The sequence below is a fragment of the Eschrichtius robustus genome, chromosome 2, assembly GCF_028021215.1.
Source record: "Eschrichtius robustus isolate mEscRob2 chromosome 2, mEscRob2.pri, whole genome shotgun sequence".
NCBI lineage: Eukaryota > Metazoa > Chordata > Mammalia > Artiodactyla > Eschrichtiidae > Eschrichtius > Eschrichtius robustus.
In genome coordinates this window covers 8,978,151-8,990,739 of record NC_090825.1, presented here as the reverse complement: position 1 = coordinate 8,990,739, position 12,589 = coordinate 8,978,151, and the positions used below count along the sequence as shown (strand labels likewise).

Sequence of the window (12,589 nt, the reverse complement as noted above, 5' to 3'; positions counted from 1 at the left end):
GAGTGGCTTTCTGGAAATACGTGTCTAGAGGGAAGATGGGGCTTCCCGGGCCCTGGTGAGGTAGCTGTCACTGTACCTTGTGTGTCTGCGGGACACATCGTTTACACGTAGGCCATCCTCGCCCTACACACTCAGTACTTGGGGTGGCAGCCTTCTCGAAACAAGCAGGTGGTGAGGTGTTGGCATCTGGATCGACAATCAGCCAAGCATCTGTGGGTGGAGTGTCATCTGGAGAGCAGTCTTTTTAGAATCCCAAAGAAGAGCATCCGCCCACCTGGAGACCCGACCCCACACGTCTCTAGGACAGACTCAGAGGCACAGGCTGGGTTGCGCTTTCTCCCAGAGTCATGGCATCCTGGGGTCAGCAGGCCTGAGTCAGGGAACCAGAGGCACCACAGCCGGTGCTGAACCTTGGCCTTCTCGTTGAAACAAAGATGTAAACACGAGCTCAGACACTGTCCCCAGAGGAGCACCTTTGCTCATGCCCTTTGAAAAGATAAGACAAACTCTGCATGCCAAATCCTACAAGGAATGGGGTTCCTGATTATTTTCTCTAGATTTAGGATTCCGCCTAAAGCCCTTGAGTCGTGTTTCATTTCCCTTTAGCGAGACTCCCTGGACAATGCCCTAACCCTTAGGGAGAAGGGAACGCGCTTGTCCTAAGGTGCCAGTAGCCCCTGCCCACCGCGGACCCCCAGCTCCCTGTTACCCTGGGCCTTGCTGAGCTGGCCAAAGCCTTGCTGGCCCAAGAGCCGCCAGCTAAGAGGACCAGCAGTGCCATCTTGTGGGAGTTCTCGAAGCTCCTAAAATCAGGAGGAAGGCGGGAGACAACCTTGACTGTCACGCTTTGAAGAATGACACACGAAGAAATGTATGGGTGCAGTCAAGTGAGATGGTCCCCTCTGGTCACCAGCCATGCTAATTATTAGTTTGGTGTCCAGAAAATTAATAACCCAAATAAATGAACACCAAGGCAGAAAGATATTTCAAGAACTACAGTGGCTAGGAAGGATTTTGTTTTCCTTCTATTTACTAGGAAATGTATTTAAAATCACCCCTGGTGGGAATATATTTTTCCATAAACTCTATGAAAACACAAAGCCATAGGTATTAAAGTCCAAGTATAGCCGCGGAATCTGCTTCTAGATCACCTCAAGGCTCTGTCCTTTCATGAGGAGGGTCACCAAGGAGATGCCTTTTCCCAGGAATCTGTCACGGGAGCAGGACCCAAACCAGCCCACCTGCATCACTAAGAGAAGAGGGGCCTTAGACCCCATTCGCTCTGCCGACAGCAGCAGGTTAAACTGTGCCCCTTCCTTCTCACTGTGCTGGGGCATCATGTCCTTCCCATTACACGTGCGTGTGCACACTCACACGGATCTCAGCCTGAACTCCGCCTTCTCAGGCTCCGCCCAGGCTCCCCTCTACGAAGTACCTCCCCCGCCCCGCCCCGCCGCCAGTGTGTTAGCTGCTTGTCAGAAAATGAAATTGAAAGCCTGACGCAGCTTTCTGGGCTTGAGTGTTCATGAGAACAGCGCTCCCTGACTCACCAGGTGGCTTTGACTTTTAGGGAGATTCTCAGGGGAAAATCCCTTTCTCATGTGCTTTCTCACCGGGAAGGGAGGGAGCGTCACGTGACGACCGCTCCCGGGTCCTGATGTAGCCTGGATGGCGCGGCGCTCCCACCACCACTGCCGGTGTCCCCGCCAGCTCCGTTCCGTGCTTGCTTCCTGTGCTGAGACCAGGAGCTGTGGGTGGAGGGGGAACTAGTGGTCTGGATGGAGCCTCTCGCCGCAGGGCAGCGGCCTCGCTGTGAGCTCAAGTGGCCTCATCACGTTCAGGCTTTCTTCCTGTCTCCAGTGGGCTGGGAAACTTCACAGCCAAGCCCAAGCCGTTCCCATCAGGTCAAAGTAGGACTCAAACAGATCGAGGGCCCAGAGAGTTTTTCTTCAAGTCCGTGGTTTGGTGACATCTGTTTTGTGTATCCCAGACCCTCCTTTTGCTTACTTGGGAGGTTTTCTGTCCCAGATAAGCGGGGTTATTCTGCATGGCTAGGGGATCTGAAGATGAGGCAGAGCTGATCCAGTTGTGAATTAGCCGCGGAGGCATAAGGAGGGGCTGCAGATGTGTCACCCTCATCCCAACACCTACCATTTGCTGAGTGCTTGCGACGTGCCTAGGAGCATGTGTACGTACATAGGGTCACCTGGCGAGGGAGGGTCCACTGCCTCCCGTTTTACAGATGAGGAAACTGAGCCTCAGAAGGTCACATGCCCGCCTAGCAGCCGATCGTTGGCAGGGCCAGGATGGTCTGACGTCAGAACCCACACTCAGCTGGCGTCCGCCTGCCACCTTTCCTCTGGGCCTCCTTCTTAGACTGTGTTGACTGCATGTTGACTTGGTGGATAGTTTGAAACCTTCACTGGGCTTTGTTCCTGAAGCTCGGGAGCTGAGATGTGGGTGACGGTGGGACCCGCGACCGACCCAACAAAGAACACGAAGCTGAGAGCTCCAGACCCGCGTCCTCCAGGCTCTGTCTCTGGGACCACGAACAAGGTTCAGCCTCTTCCAGCCACCCATAAAACTGGGATAACACCAGCTGAAGAGAATCGGTTGGCGTTAATAATTTACGTGGAAGCACTCTGTACCCTAGTTAAGTGCTGCAGACGTAAATGGTAGTGTTCAAGAAAAACAGAATCCAGTATCAAGTCAGAAAGTAAATGCTTAGGCAGATTTGAATACCTTGCACCGTCTGGTTGAATAAGGGATCCTCTGGCTGCATTTAGATGACTTACTTTGAACATCTGCGTCTCTAAATCGTGTATAGAAGCCAGAACCTACAAACAGAGGCCGCTCCACGACCCAACTCTCAGCCCGAAACTGAGGGCATCAGGCTAATGCCCTGGGCTGCCCTTGTTCCAAGTCTGGCTTGGAGCACTTACCTACTGTGCAACTGTCCGGCAAGTTACCGAATCTCTCTGATTTACTGTCCCCTCATCTGTAAGATGCAGATAATAGTTTCTACTTTGTAGGGTTGAAAGGTTAGATATCACAATGCTGGGTAAAGCCCTTAACTCAGTGCCCGGCCCACGATAAGTGATCAATAAGTAGCAGCTGTTACCATCTCATATCATTCCCATCCTGCAGAGAAAAAAGACAACAAACAACTCATTAAAAACTATGTGTCCCCATCTCCTGTAAACAACGCCCGCTGGTTCTTTCAGAGCGTATTTACACGAAGAGGAGAAAGCATTTGCAGAGGATGACTCGGTGGGCTGCCTTGAACCCAGATCAGAACTGCCAACGTGAAAAGGGTTCTGTGAAACAGAACTCTTGGCAGTGCCTTTGCTGCCATTGTGACTACTCGCAATGGGATCAGTGACTTGCCTGGGTTCTCGGTCTTACTGATTACTCTGTGTGTATGTGTGTGTGTGTGTGTGTGTGTGTGTGTGTGTGCGCGCACGTCCCCATCCCAAAACACTCCTGCATGGCAACTCAGCGACCCCAGTCCTTGTCAGGATGCTTGGGAAGGCGTAGGCTGACCAGCCAAGTGGGAATCCTACCCACACCCGACCGCCCCACTTCATGGAAGCCCATTTTTAGATGAAGAAGGGGCCCTGCACTTTTCTGAGGGTGGAATCCCCCCTTAAAAAGGATTTCTAAGGGCTTCCCTGGTGGCGCAGTGGTTGAGAATCCGCCTGCCAATGCAGGGGACACGGGTTCGAGCCCTGGTCTGGGAAGATCCCACATGCCGCGGAGCAACTGGGCCCGTGAGCCACAGCTACTGAGCCTGCGCGTCTGGAGCCTGTGCTCCGCAACAGGAGAGGCCGCGACAGTGAGAGGCCCGCGCACCGCGATGAAGAGTGGCCCCCGCTCACCGCAACTGGAGAAAGCCCTGGCACAGAAACGAAGACCCAACACAGCCAAAAATAAATAAATAAATAATTTAAAAAGGAAAAAAAAAAAAAAAAAAAGGATGTCTAAGGGCTTAACCCCCTGGGGTTCCAGGAGAGAAGGGAAATGGCTCCCTATCACTAGCTGGGAAAGCGGGCCAGTGTAGCGGAGCGGGCACTAGTCACTCCGACCAGGTTACCTATCACCAGCGATCCAGGGAAGACGGTCAGCATTTTGATTCTCGTCAGGGCGCCCAGGATCGCTTCCCCAGGCGGAACTCTCCGTAGCCCCCGAGAAGGGTAGCATCCGTGTTCCTGGACCAGGCGCGCGGGTGTCCCGCAGAAGGCTGGGCTGCCAGAGGAGCTTATCTGCAGTGTCCACTGCAGTCTCAGGCAAAACCCTAGAAGCCGCAGCGGAACGGAGGCGGGGAGGGGCCTGAGGCTGTGAAGGAATTTGCAGTCGTGCCCGTGAGTCTGGAAAAGAGCCCTGCTAACCTTCCTCAAACATGCAGGGCCTGTCCCACGGAGGAGGTCGTGGACTTGGGTTGGGGCCGCTGGGCGAAGGGGCAGGGAGCCAGAGACCGCGTCGCCATGAGGCCACCCAGAGGGCCACGAGCTCCTCGTCTGCAGAGGCACGAAGGCCTCGGCTGTGGCCGTGCTCCACATGGGCGGGAAGCTGGACGAGGTCACCATTAGGCCCCCGTCCAGCCCCAGCTCACCAGCCAGTGGATTCACACCTCTCAGGGCTGGACAGAAAACGTCCACATGGCCCGGGGCCTGCGCTGACAGCCCAGGTTGTGAAGTCTTAGGACAGAAAAAAGAATGTGATCTCAATTATTTTTCTACGTGGTGTTTTGGGTATGAGTGAAATAAAATATATTGAAATTTATTTCCATATTCGCTGTTTTAGAGTTCAGCAGAGTTTTTAAGATATGAACTCAGTTTTCTCAGCCCTGGGGACTTTCGTTTAAAGATGAGACCGTGAAAACACAGTCCTGAAGGCGTCTGCTTTCCACAGGGTCATGCATTCACTAAGCATTGCTGGCATTTTGTCCTGCCTTCTGCCTTTTCTGAGAATGTCAATAAGGCATAAACCTTATTCATCAAGGAAATTTATAAGATAAAGAATAGGAAACTTTTGTTAAGGACAAACGACCCTGTTAAGAATTTGACGTGGTCCTTGACAGGTGAATACTGGAAACCTCCGTGCATCAAACATTTGGCGTCTGCACAGGCCAGGTGTGGTGAAGTTGCAGTTTCTGTTGATGTGTAGGAGGGTTACCGGCGCTCTAATCCCCGCTAATTTCATCAGGTTCGCAGTTTCTTTAAATTTAAATAAATATGGTTTTCAAAAACTGGAAAGGCCTGAGGATGTGGGGAGGACAGGAATGATATTTTTCACCGTCTCTGTTTCCTGGGAGAAAGTACTGTTGCTTCTTCAAAACAACATCTGTCAGAATGATTTTCATCAGATTAAATAAATCCTCAAAGCCGCTATCACAGTTTATAGAATCTTGGAAACGTAGGTTACGCTTCGCGTGGAACCCTAATGGAATTTAAAATCTGTGTGTTTTTGCAAACACAGCTTCGAGAGCAGACACTTTACTGGGGTTTGTGAATTTAAGCTACCATGTCTCAGAGAGTTTAGGAAGTGTTTTTACTACATAAATGTAATAGACAATCGTTTACCAATTTGAGATGCTATTAATTGTAGATGGAAAAGGCATTGAGCTTGGGGCTCTTTGGCCAAGCCTGATGAAAAGCAGCATTGCACAGTCTCTGACCAAGAGCTGTGTGAAAACGGATTCCACTCTTAAGTATGACACGAGAGGCCAGCCTTCTGTCATCTTTTCACAGGCAGCTGCCATATGTCCTTATGGTCAATTATGGCCTTGTCAGTTTTTTAGAGGAGAGAGAACTTTGTTGCCGCGGGGTGGGGGGGTGGGGGGGGTGTGCGGTTTATGTCCTAAAGACCTTGAATGATCAATACAGATTGATATTTATTATTCCTTGCTGCACAAAGCTTACTCTTAAAGTTAATTGCTAAATTTAATCCCAATGAGATACCACTTCACACCCATTAGGATGGCTACTAGCCATAAAAAAAACCCAGAAGATAATAAGTGGTGAGGACGTGGAGAAATTGAACCCTTATGCATTGCCTGTGGGAATCTAAATTGGTGGAAATGCTGTGGAATGCCGTTTCTTGGTTCCTCTACAATATTAGAATCTAGAGCATGGTTCTCAAGCTTCAGATGCAAAACCCTTGACCGTGAAATCCCTGGAGACAGAGCCTGTGGGTGATTTGGACCAGTCAAAGCAGGATTCCTTGGATTCCAAACAAATCCAAATGTACTACATCAGGGACTTAACACTTGAGCCAAACTTACTCATCCCTGGCTGACTATTGATCCCATAGCCAAATCATATTTGTAATAAAAGAAAAAAAAAACCCAACCCAGTTAACCACACAACAAAAGCTAAATAAAACAAAACCAGCGTCACATAGGGAACATTTCTGTGCTGCTTAGTAAGGCTTGAAGTTTCTTAGTCTCATGGAATAACAGAAATTACTTGGGGGAATTTGGGGTGTTTTTGTTAAACTCTTTGGGATGTAAACAGTGAACTTTCTGAATCCTGAGACTTTTGCCTGCAGCAAAAGAAAGCTAAAACAAGGGCCCCTGCGGCAGGGCGGAACAGCAGAGCTGGTGGAAGGCGAGCTGGGCAAGTCAGGGATGGATTCCGCTCTGTCTGCCCACAAGACCAGCCTTAAGCAAAACTGGTCACTTCTGGGAGCATCTCACTTTCCCCACTGGCCGGCCTTGCATTCATCTACAGCTCCCGGGTCCCCTTACCTCTGGCTAAGGCATTTCAGAGGTGTGCACACCTATGTACTACCTGGAACTGTGTTCTGATGCTTTTAAACTATGACACATGCAGTTATTTTTTTAAAGGCATAGAAGAGTCTATAATACCATAGAAGTAAGCTCGCCAGATACTAAGTGCAGAAAGCAGACTACAAACAAAGTGATTCTTTTGGTAAGAAAAACGGAAATTTAAGAAGAAGACAAGTGCATCTGTCTATCCATAGAAAGGAAGGCTGGAAGCACATCCCACGTGTTAACAGTGGTTATCTCCAGGTGGTAGAACTACAAGTGGTTTTAACGTGCTTGGCTTGTTGCTTTTCAACGATGAACATGTACTGCTTTGGTCCTATATTCCGTCCCCTCGGTATTGGTGACAGGGTGGGCCAGCTTAGTACCATGAAAGAGGTTAAGAAATGGCAAGGGCTTCACAAGGACCTTACTTTTTTTTTTTTTTATTTATATTGGATTATAGTTGATTTACAATGTTGTGTTTGTTTCAGGTGTACAGCAAAGTGAATCAATTTTACATATACACATACCCACTCTTTTTTAGATTCTTTTCCCATGTAGGTCATTACAGAGTATTGAGTAGCGTTCCCTGTGCTCTACAGTAGGTCCTTATTAGTTATCTACTTTATATATAGTAGTGTGTATATGTTAATCCCAATCTCCCAATTTATTCACCGCCCCCCCCTTACCCCCTGGTAACCATAAGTTTGTTTTCTACATCTGTAACTCTGTTTCTATTTTGTAGATAAGTTCATTTGTACCCTTTTTTTAGATTCCACATATAAGTGAAATCATACGATATTTGTCTTTCTCTGACTTACTTCACTCAGTATGACAGTCTCCAAGTCCCTCCATGCTGCTGCAAATGGCATTATTTCATTCTTTTTTATGGCTGAGTTATATTCCATTGTATATATATCTGGAGAAAACCATAATTCAAAAAGACACATGCACCCCAATGTTCACTGCAGTACTATTTACAATAGCCAGGACATAGAGGCAACCTAAATGTCCATCAATGGAGGATTGGATAGAGAAGATGTGGTACAGATATACAAAGGACCAAATGTTTTTAATACTTGGGGTCCTGTAGGGGCCAGGAGCTTTGCATCGGCTCTGGGATCTCACCCGTTAGAAGCTTCCGGAAGCCGTGGACTCTGCGAGGACTCTGGAAGGGGAGCCCCTCAGCCCATAGGACAGGAAGCTCCCTGGTTGGAGTCTACCATTCATCCAGCATGACCCTGCTCCCGCCCTGCTCCGGGGAGCGCCCAGGTCCATATCTCTTGAGACCAAAACGACTGCGCTTGCCCACAGTTACAGTTTAAGGATTAACCAAAAACCGAAAGAGGGCTCTTTGGTGACGCGCCCGCTGTCTGCTGCGATCATTCTCCTCTCTCTGCCTGAGCTCAGCCTCCGGAGGAGGAGGAGGACCCGCTAGTGTCCTGAGTGCAGCAGCCGGCGGGCCCAGGTGATGAAATAACAGGAAGAGGTGTGCCTCCCGCTTCCCACTGCCTCCCGAGGGCCCCCGTTTGTCACACGGCCCTGAAACCAGTCTGCACATGCGCGTCTCCTGCGTGCTCCTCTTTTGTGAGTCGTGATAGTCAGTGTCTTCTCCTTCTTGTCTTGCAGCCCACCCAAGCCGACCGTGTTCATCTCCGGTGTTATCGCCCGGGTAAGAGCCCTTTCGTCACGTCGGGGCCTCGGCCGCGACGTCCTGACGCCTCCTCTCCTTAGTCAGCCCCCTTGTCCGCCCAGGTCCGGAGGTCCCTCAGTCAGTCGCCCCCTGTCCACGGGGCGTGCTTCTGTGCACCCGCCCAACAGGGGCGGGTGGGACGGGGATGACGCGGAGCCCACGGCCCGAGCTGGCGCAGCTGCCTCTCCTCCGTCCTCGCCCGTCTCCCTTCTCTTCAGACTCAACCAGGGTCGGCAGAGGGTTTCAGGGTGATCTGTGAGCTGAGACTGTTTTTACATTTTAAATGGTTGAAAATTTGAAATAAGAACTATACGGCGTGACGTGAAGGTTACATGGAATTTAAATTTCTGTGTCCATGGATAAAGTTTTAGTGGCACACAGCCTTGCTGTTCATGGATGTATATCATCTACGGTCCTTTCGTGCTGCACTGGCAGAGTGCAGAGAGTATGACCGGAAAAGCCTGAAATATTTACTGTCTGGCCCATTACAGAAGGTAGTTGCTGCCCTCTGAACCAAACTGATGGGTTTTGGTCACTCTCTTTGCCTTTCAAGAGCCCCCTCTTCTCGTGAGACCTAACGTTTCTGTAACCGCAGACCTCCCCCCGGCAAGCCCCCATTTGGGGGACAGTGCACTAATTCCATCCATCGATCTGCGGCTCACAGCCCATTTGAGCCCTTAGCATATGATGTGTAAAGAAAATGCCACTGTTGGGGACACCTCAGCACAGCCATCCAGGGACCCTGGGACAGACGGATGGCACATCTACTACATGGGAGGAAATTAAAGGCCCACACAAATCTGAGGTCACCCCACGGCTCAGCCAAGAGCTCGCCATGGCTCTGTCCTGCCCGGGGTGGGCTGGACCCCAGGCCCTGTCCCAGATGCACAAGAAGGCAATTCCTCCCTGAAAAGCAGCCGGGTACCTTCTCTGAGACTCGGCTGGTTGAATCTGGCTTATCTCACAGCTTCCAGCCCTGCCCTGTGTGTTTCCTTCCCAACGAGTGCTCCAGGCCCAGCTCGCAGCTGTGGCAGCAAATCTGAATTTAAGACCCTGGATTTGGTTCTGTCTTGCCCCTAAGTTCAAAAAAATCACAAGAACTGTTCTAGCAGAAGAAAGCCATCCAACACCCAGCTTAGTTCTGAGTGCGTCACGTGGTACCTGCTCCCGTGGCGTGGCGGCAGGGGCAGCGAGCTTTCTCACCTTCTGGAAGGGACACGGGCCTTGGTGCCCGCTTGGGCTCTCCAGACAGCTTCAGGACCCCCAGCAGTCCCAGGAGGCAGGCTTCTACCTGCCGACAGGTTCCCCACTCCATCACCCACCCGCCCCGTCCCCAGAGGGAAGCCAGAAGATGCTGGGTTTGGGTCTTGCTCACGTACTCACTCAGCTGTTCACGGTTGATGAACCAGTGCTTTCCGTGTCTCCCGCCAGGGCGACAAGGACTTCCCCCCGGCGGCCGCCCAGGTGGCCCACCAGAAGCCCCACGCCTCCATAGACAAGCACTCTTCCCCGAGGACACAGCACATCCAGCAGCCTCGCAAGTGACTGCCGAGGACCCAGCGCCCTCACCAGCCGTGCCTCAGTTCCCCGACACTTGGTATTTCCCCAGCAAAGAGAACTGGCATTTTCTTCAAGGCGTTGCTCCACCGGGAAATTTAAGACAGAGCAAAGCGCCCCTCCCTTTGCCTTGAATTTCCATATCTAAAGCTAGAATCAGACCCCAAAGCTTGTTTCCAGGGAGTCCTGGCAGGTGCTCTTTGAGAATCACTGTGGCACTACAAGTGCCATTAGCAGAACTTGCTAAGGCTTGAGTGAAATGGAATTGTTCAGAGTTTAGCTTCAGTTCCGGTTCGTCAATTGCCCTGGTCTTAAAAACAAGCGGGCACAAATTTGGGAGGGTTAGATCAGGTCAGGGGAAAACTCAATCATTTCATGCTTTTCGGTAAGAGGACAATAAGTCTTAATACCTAGTGGGGAGAGAAAGAGATGAGAGCATTAATTACAGAAAAACTGAGCAGGGGAGCCTTTGGAAACAGGTAACAGCATCACTGCGTTTCTCTCCTTTGTGTGATGAGGGATCACAGCACAGGGCGACACCAAGCACTCCCAGGAAAACCAGGGAAAAGCTTCCAGCTTTGAAACGGCTCTTTCATTCCAGGAGTCATCTTGCTGAAAAATTTGCCCAAAGGGAATACTTCCAGAATGAGGTTTCTCAGTGTGGGTCCCAAGTCCTGCATTGCCCCACCATCCAGACAGGCTTGCCGCAAAAACAAGGCAAACCTTCATTTTTTTCAGTAATCACCTCTAGAGCTGCTCTTGAGTTCTGGGAGTGATCACTGACCAGGTGGAGGCATAGATGCATAGCTGATTCTGGAACACTAGAGCAAAAGCATTGACCACGTGGAAAGACCAGACGAGAACCTGCCCTTCGTCTCCCTAGGGAAAAGTAGAACTACCACGTGCCATTTGAGCTAGAAAAGCCTGTTCGTCCATCAGTCGAAGTGTCAGGAATTCCCTCTGCCCGAGGGCACATGTACCTGGGCCCGTGTTCACTTGGGCCTCTCAAATTATCCTACGCTTTCTGCCCAGGTTTCCTACCCAGAGCTGCCTTAGACTGCTCGCTGGCTGATGGCTATTGGGTGCCCTACTTTTCTGAAAAGCCAATGGGCTCGTTTACTCAGATGTTCAAATCTCCCGGAGCAGGTGCTTTGGGAGAGGGTGCAGCCCAGCTGGCACGCTTGCCAGCATGGTGTTTGCCGCGGGGTCAGCAGTGGCAGCAGCGGGCACACCATAGCCTTTCTGATGCCCTTTCCAGCTCCATATCCGCGACTGGTAAAGGTGACACAGACCTAGCAGACCCAGCTCTCACCCTTCCCTAAGGAAAGAGCCAGCCCTACTTCACATCCTAAAGGCACCATTTGGTTTCCCATCTCATTGACTTGCGGCAGCCGGGGTCTCACCCTCAAGGCACCGTGTAGTCACCTCTCATATTTCTTAATCGCTGAGATGTTGCTAAAAACTGAGGCTGGCTTTTAGAGATGCAGACAGGGCGGGCAGCCTCCTCCCGGCCGTCTCCTGGAGCCGGCATCTCAGAAGGATGCTGAGAGCAGGCAGCCCTAGGTCAGTCTGTGGACCACTGCACCCTCCGCTGCAGAAATGAAGACGCATCCTTGATACTTTTTAGTGTGGCAGCCAGGCCTGCCGTGCTGTTTCCCAAGGTGCATTTTTCTTGTCCTTTTAGCTACATCTGGCATGTATCTGTAGATCACTGAAAGCAAAATGTTCTTCTGAATGAGTTTATCAATGGTTAACCTCAAGAATAATAATGATTATAATAAAGCTCCTGCATTTCTTCTCATGGTTTGTTTTTTTCTTACATCTCAGAGACTTTTCCTTTTCATTTTACTAGAGTTGCCAGATGGTTTCAATAGAAATACGAACATGCAAAAATGAGGGGTATTTTCACAAATTGTTTCCCAGACACGAAGCGAAACTATTGGACAGCAGGCACCTTGAGTCTAATCGTCTACTTTAAAATGTCATAAAATGGAAAAGCTTAATGCAGTTGATTAAAACGCATTCCTTGGGTTCAGCAGCTGGCCCCGTGCTAGGCAGGCCCTTGGGGAACAGACTTAGAAGGAATGATTAGCAGTAAGCCCAGGGATGGCTGTGAGCGGCTTTTGATAAATAAGCTAATTTATCCAAAGGTCTTCTGGAACTTTTATGAGCAGGATGAGAAAAGAATCACAATCATTAAACCTCAAGATCCAGAATCAGACTACAGATTTGAGTTGGGAGAGACTTTGAGGTGTGTTCACCTGATGAGGACCTGGGGGGCAGCCTGGCAACCCTGAGCCTGGGGATGGCAGGTATGGCCAGAGTCTGCATCTCCCAACAACCCTCACCTCTCCTTTGCCCTTAGGGTCACCTCTGGACACTGCAGTTTGTATTCACGCGTCCACCTCCCTTACCGTTGGGTTGGCCAAGAAGTTCATTCAGGTTGTTTTCTGTAACATCTTACAGGAGAACCCGAATCAACTTTTTGGCCAATCCAGTAACTCGAGGATGGAATGAGGATCTATGCATTTAGTGTCACTGGGTAGAGAGTCGTTCTCGGTACACAAATA

General features: G+C 50.3%; 1 protein-coding gene across 1 annotated transcript in view; it reads left to right on the top strand.

The window, feature by feature from the left end:
* Positions 1–11,820, top strand: part of DAP (death associated protein) — a 61,581-nt gene extending 49,761 nt beyond the window's left edge. The window contains exons 3-4 of the mRNA XM_068535143.1: positions 8,399–8,441; positions 9,894–11,820. Coding sequence (XP_068391244.1) covers positions 8,399–8,441; positions 9,894–10,007 — 157 coding nt within the window. The 3' untranslated portion in view covers positions 10,008–11,820. The remainder of the gene's footprint in view (positions 1–8,398; positions 8,442–9,893) is intronic.
* Positions 11,821–12,589: the final 769 nt, after the last annotated feature.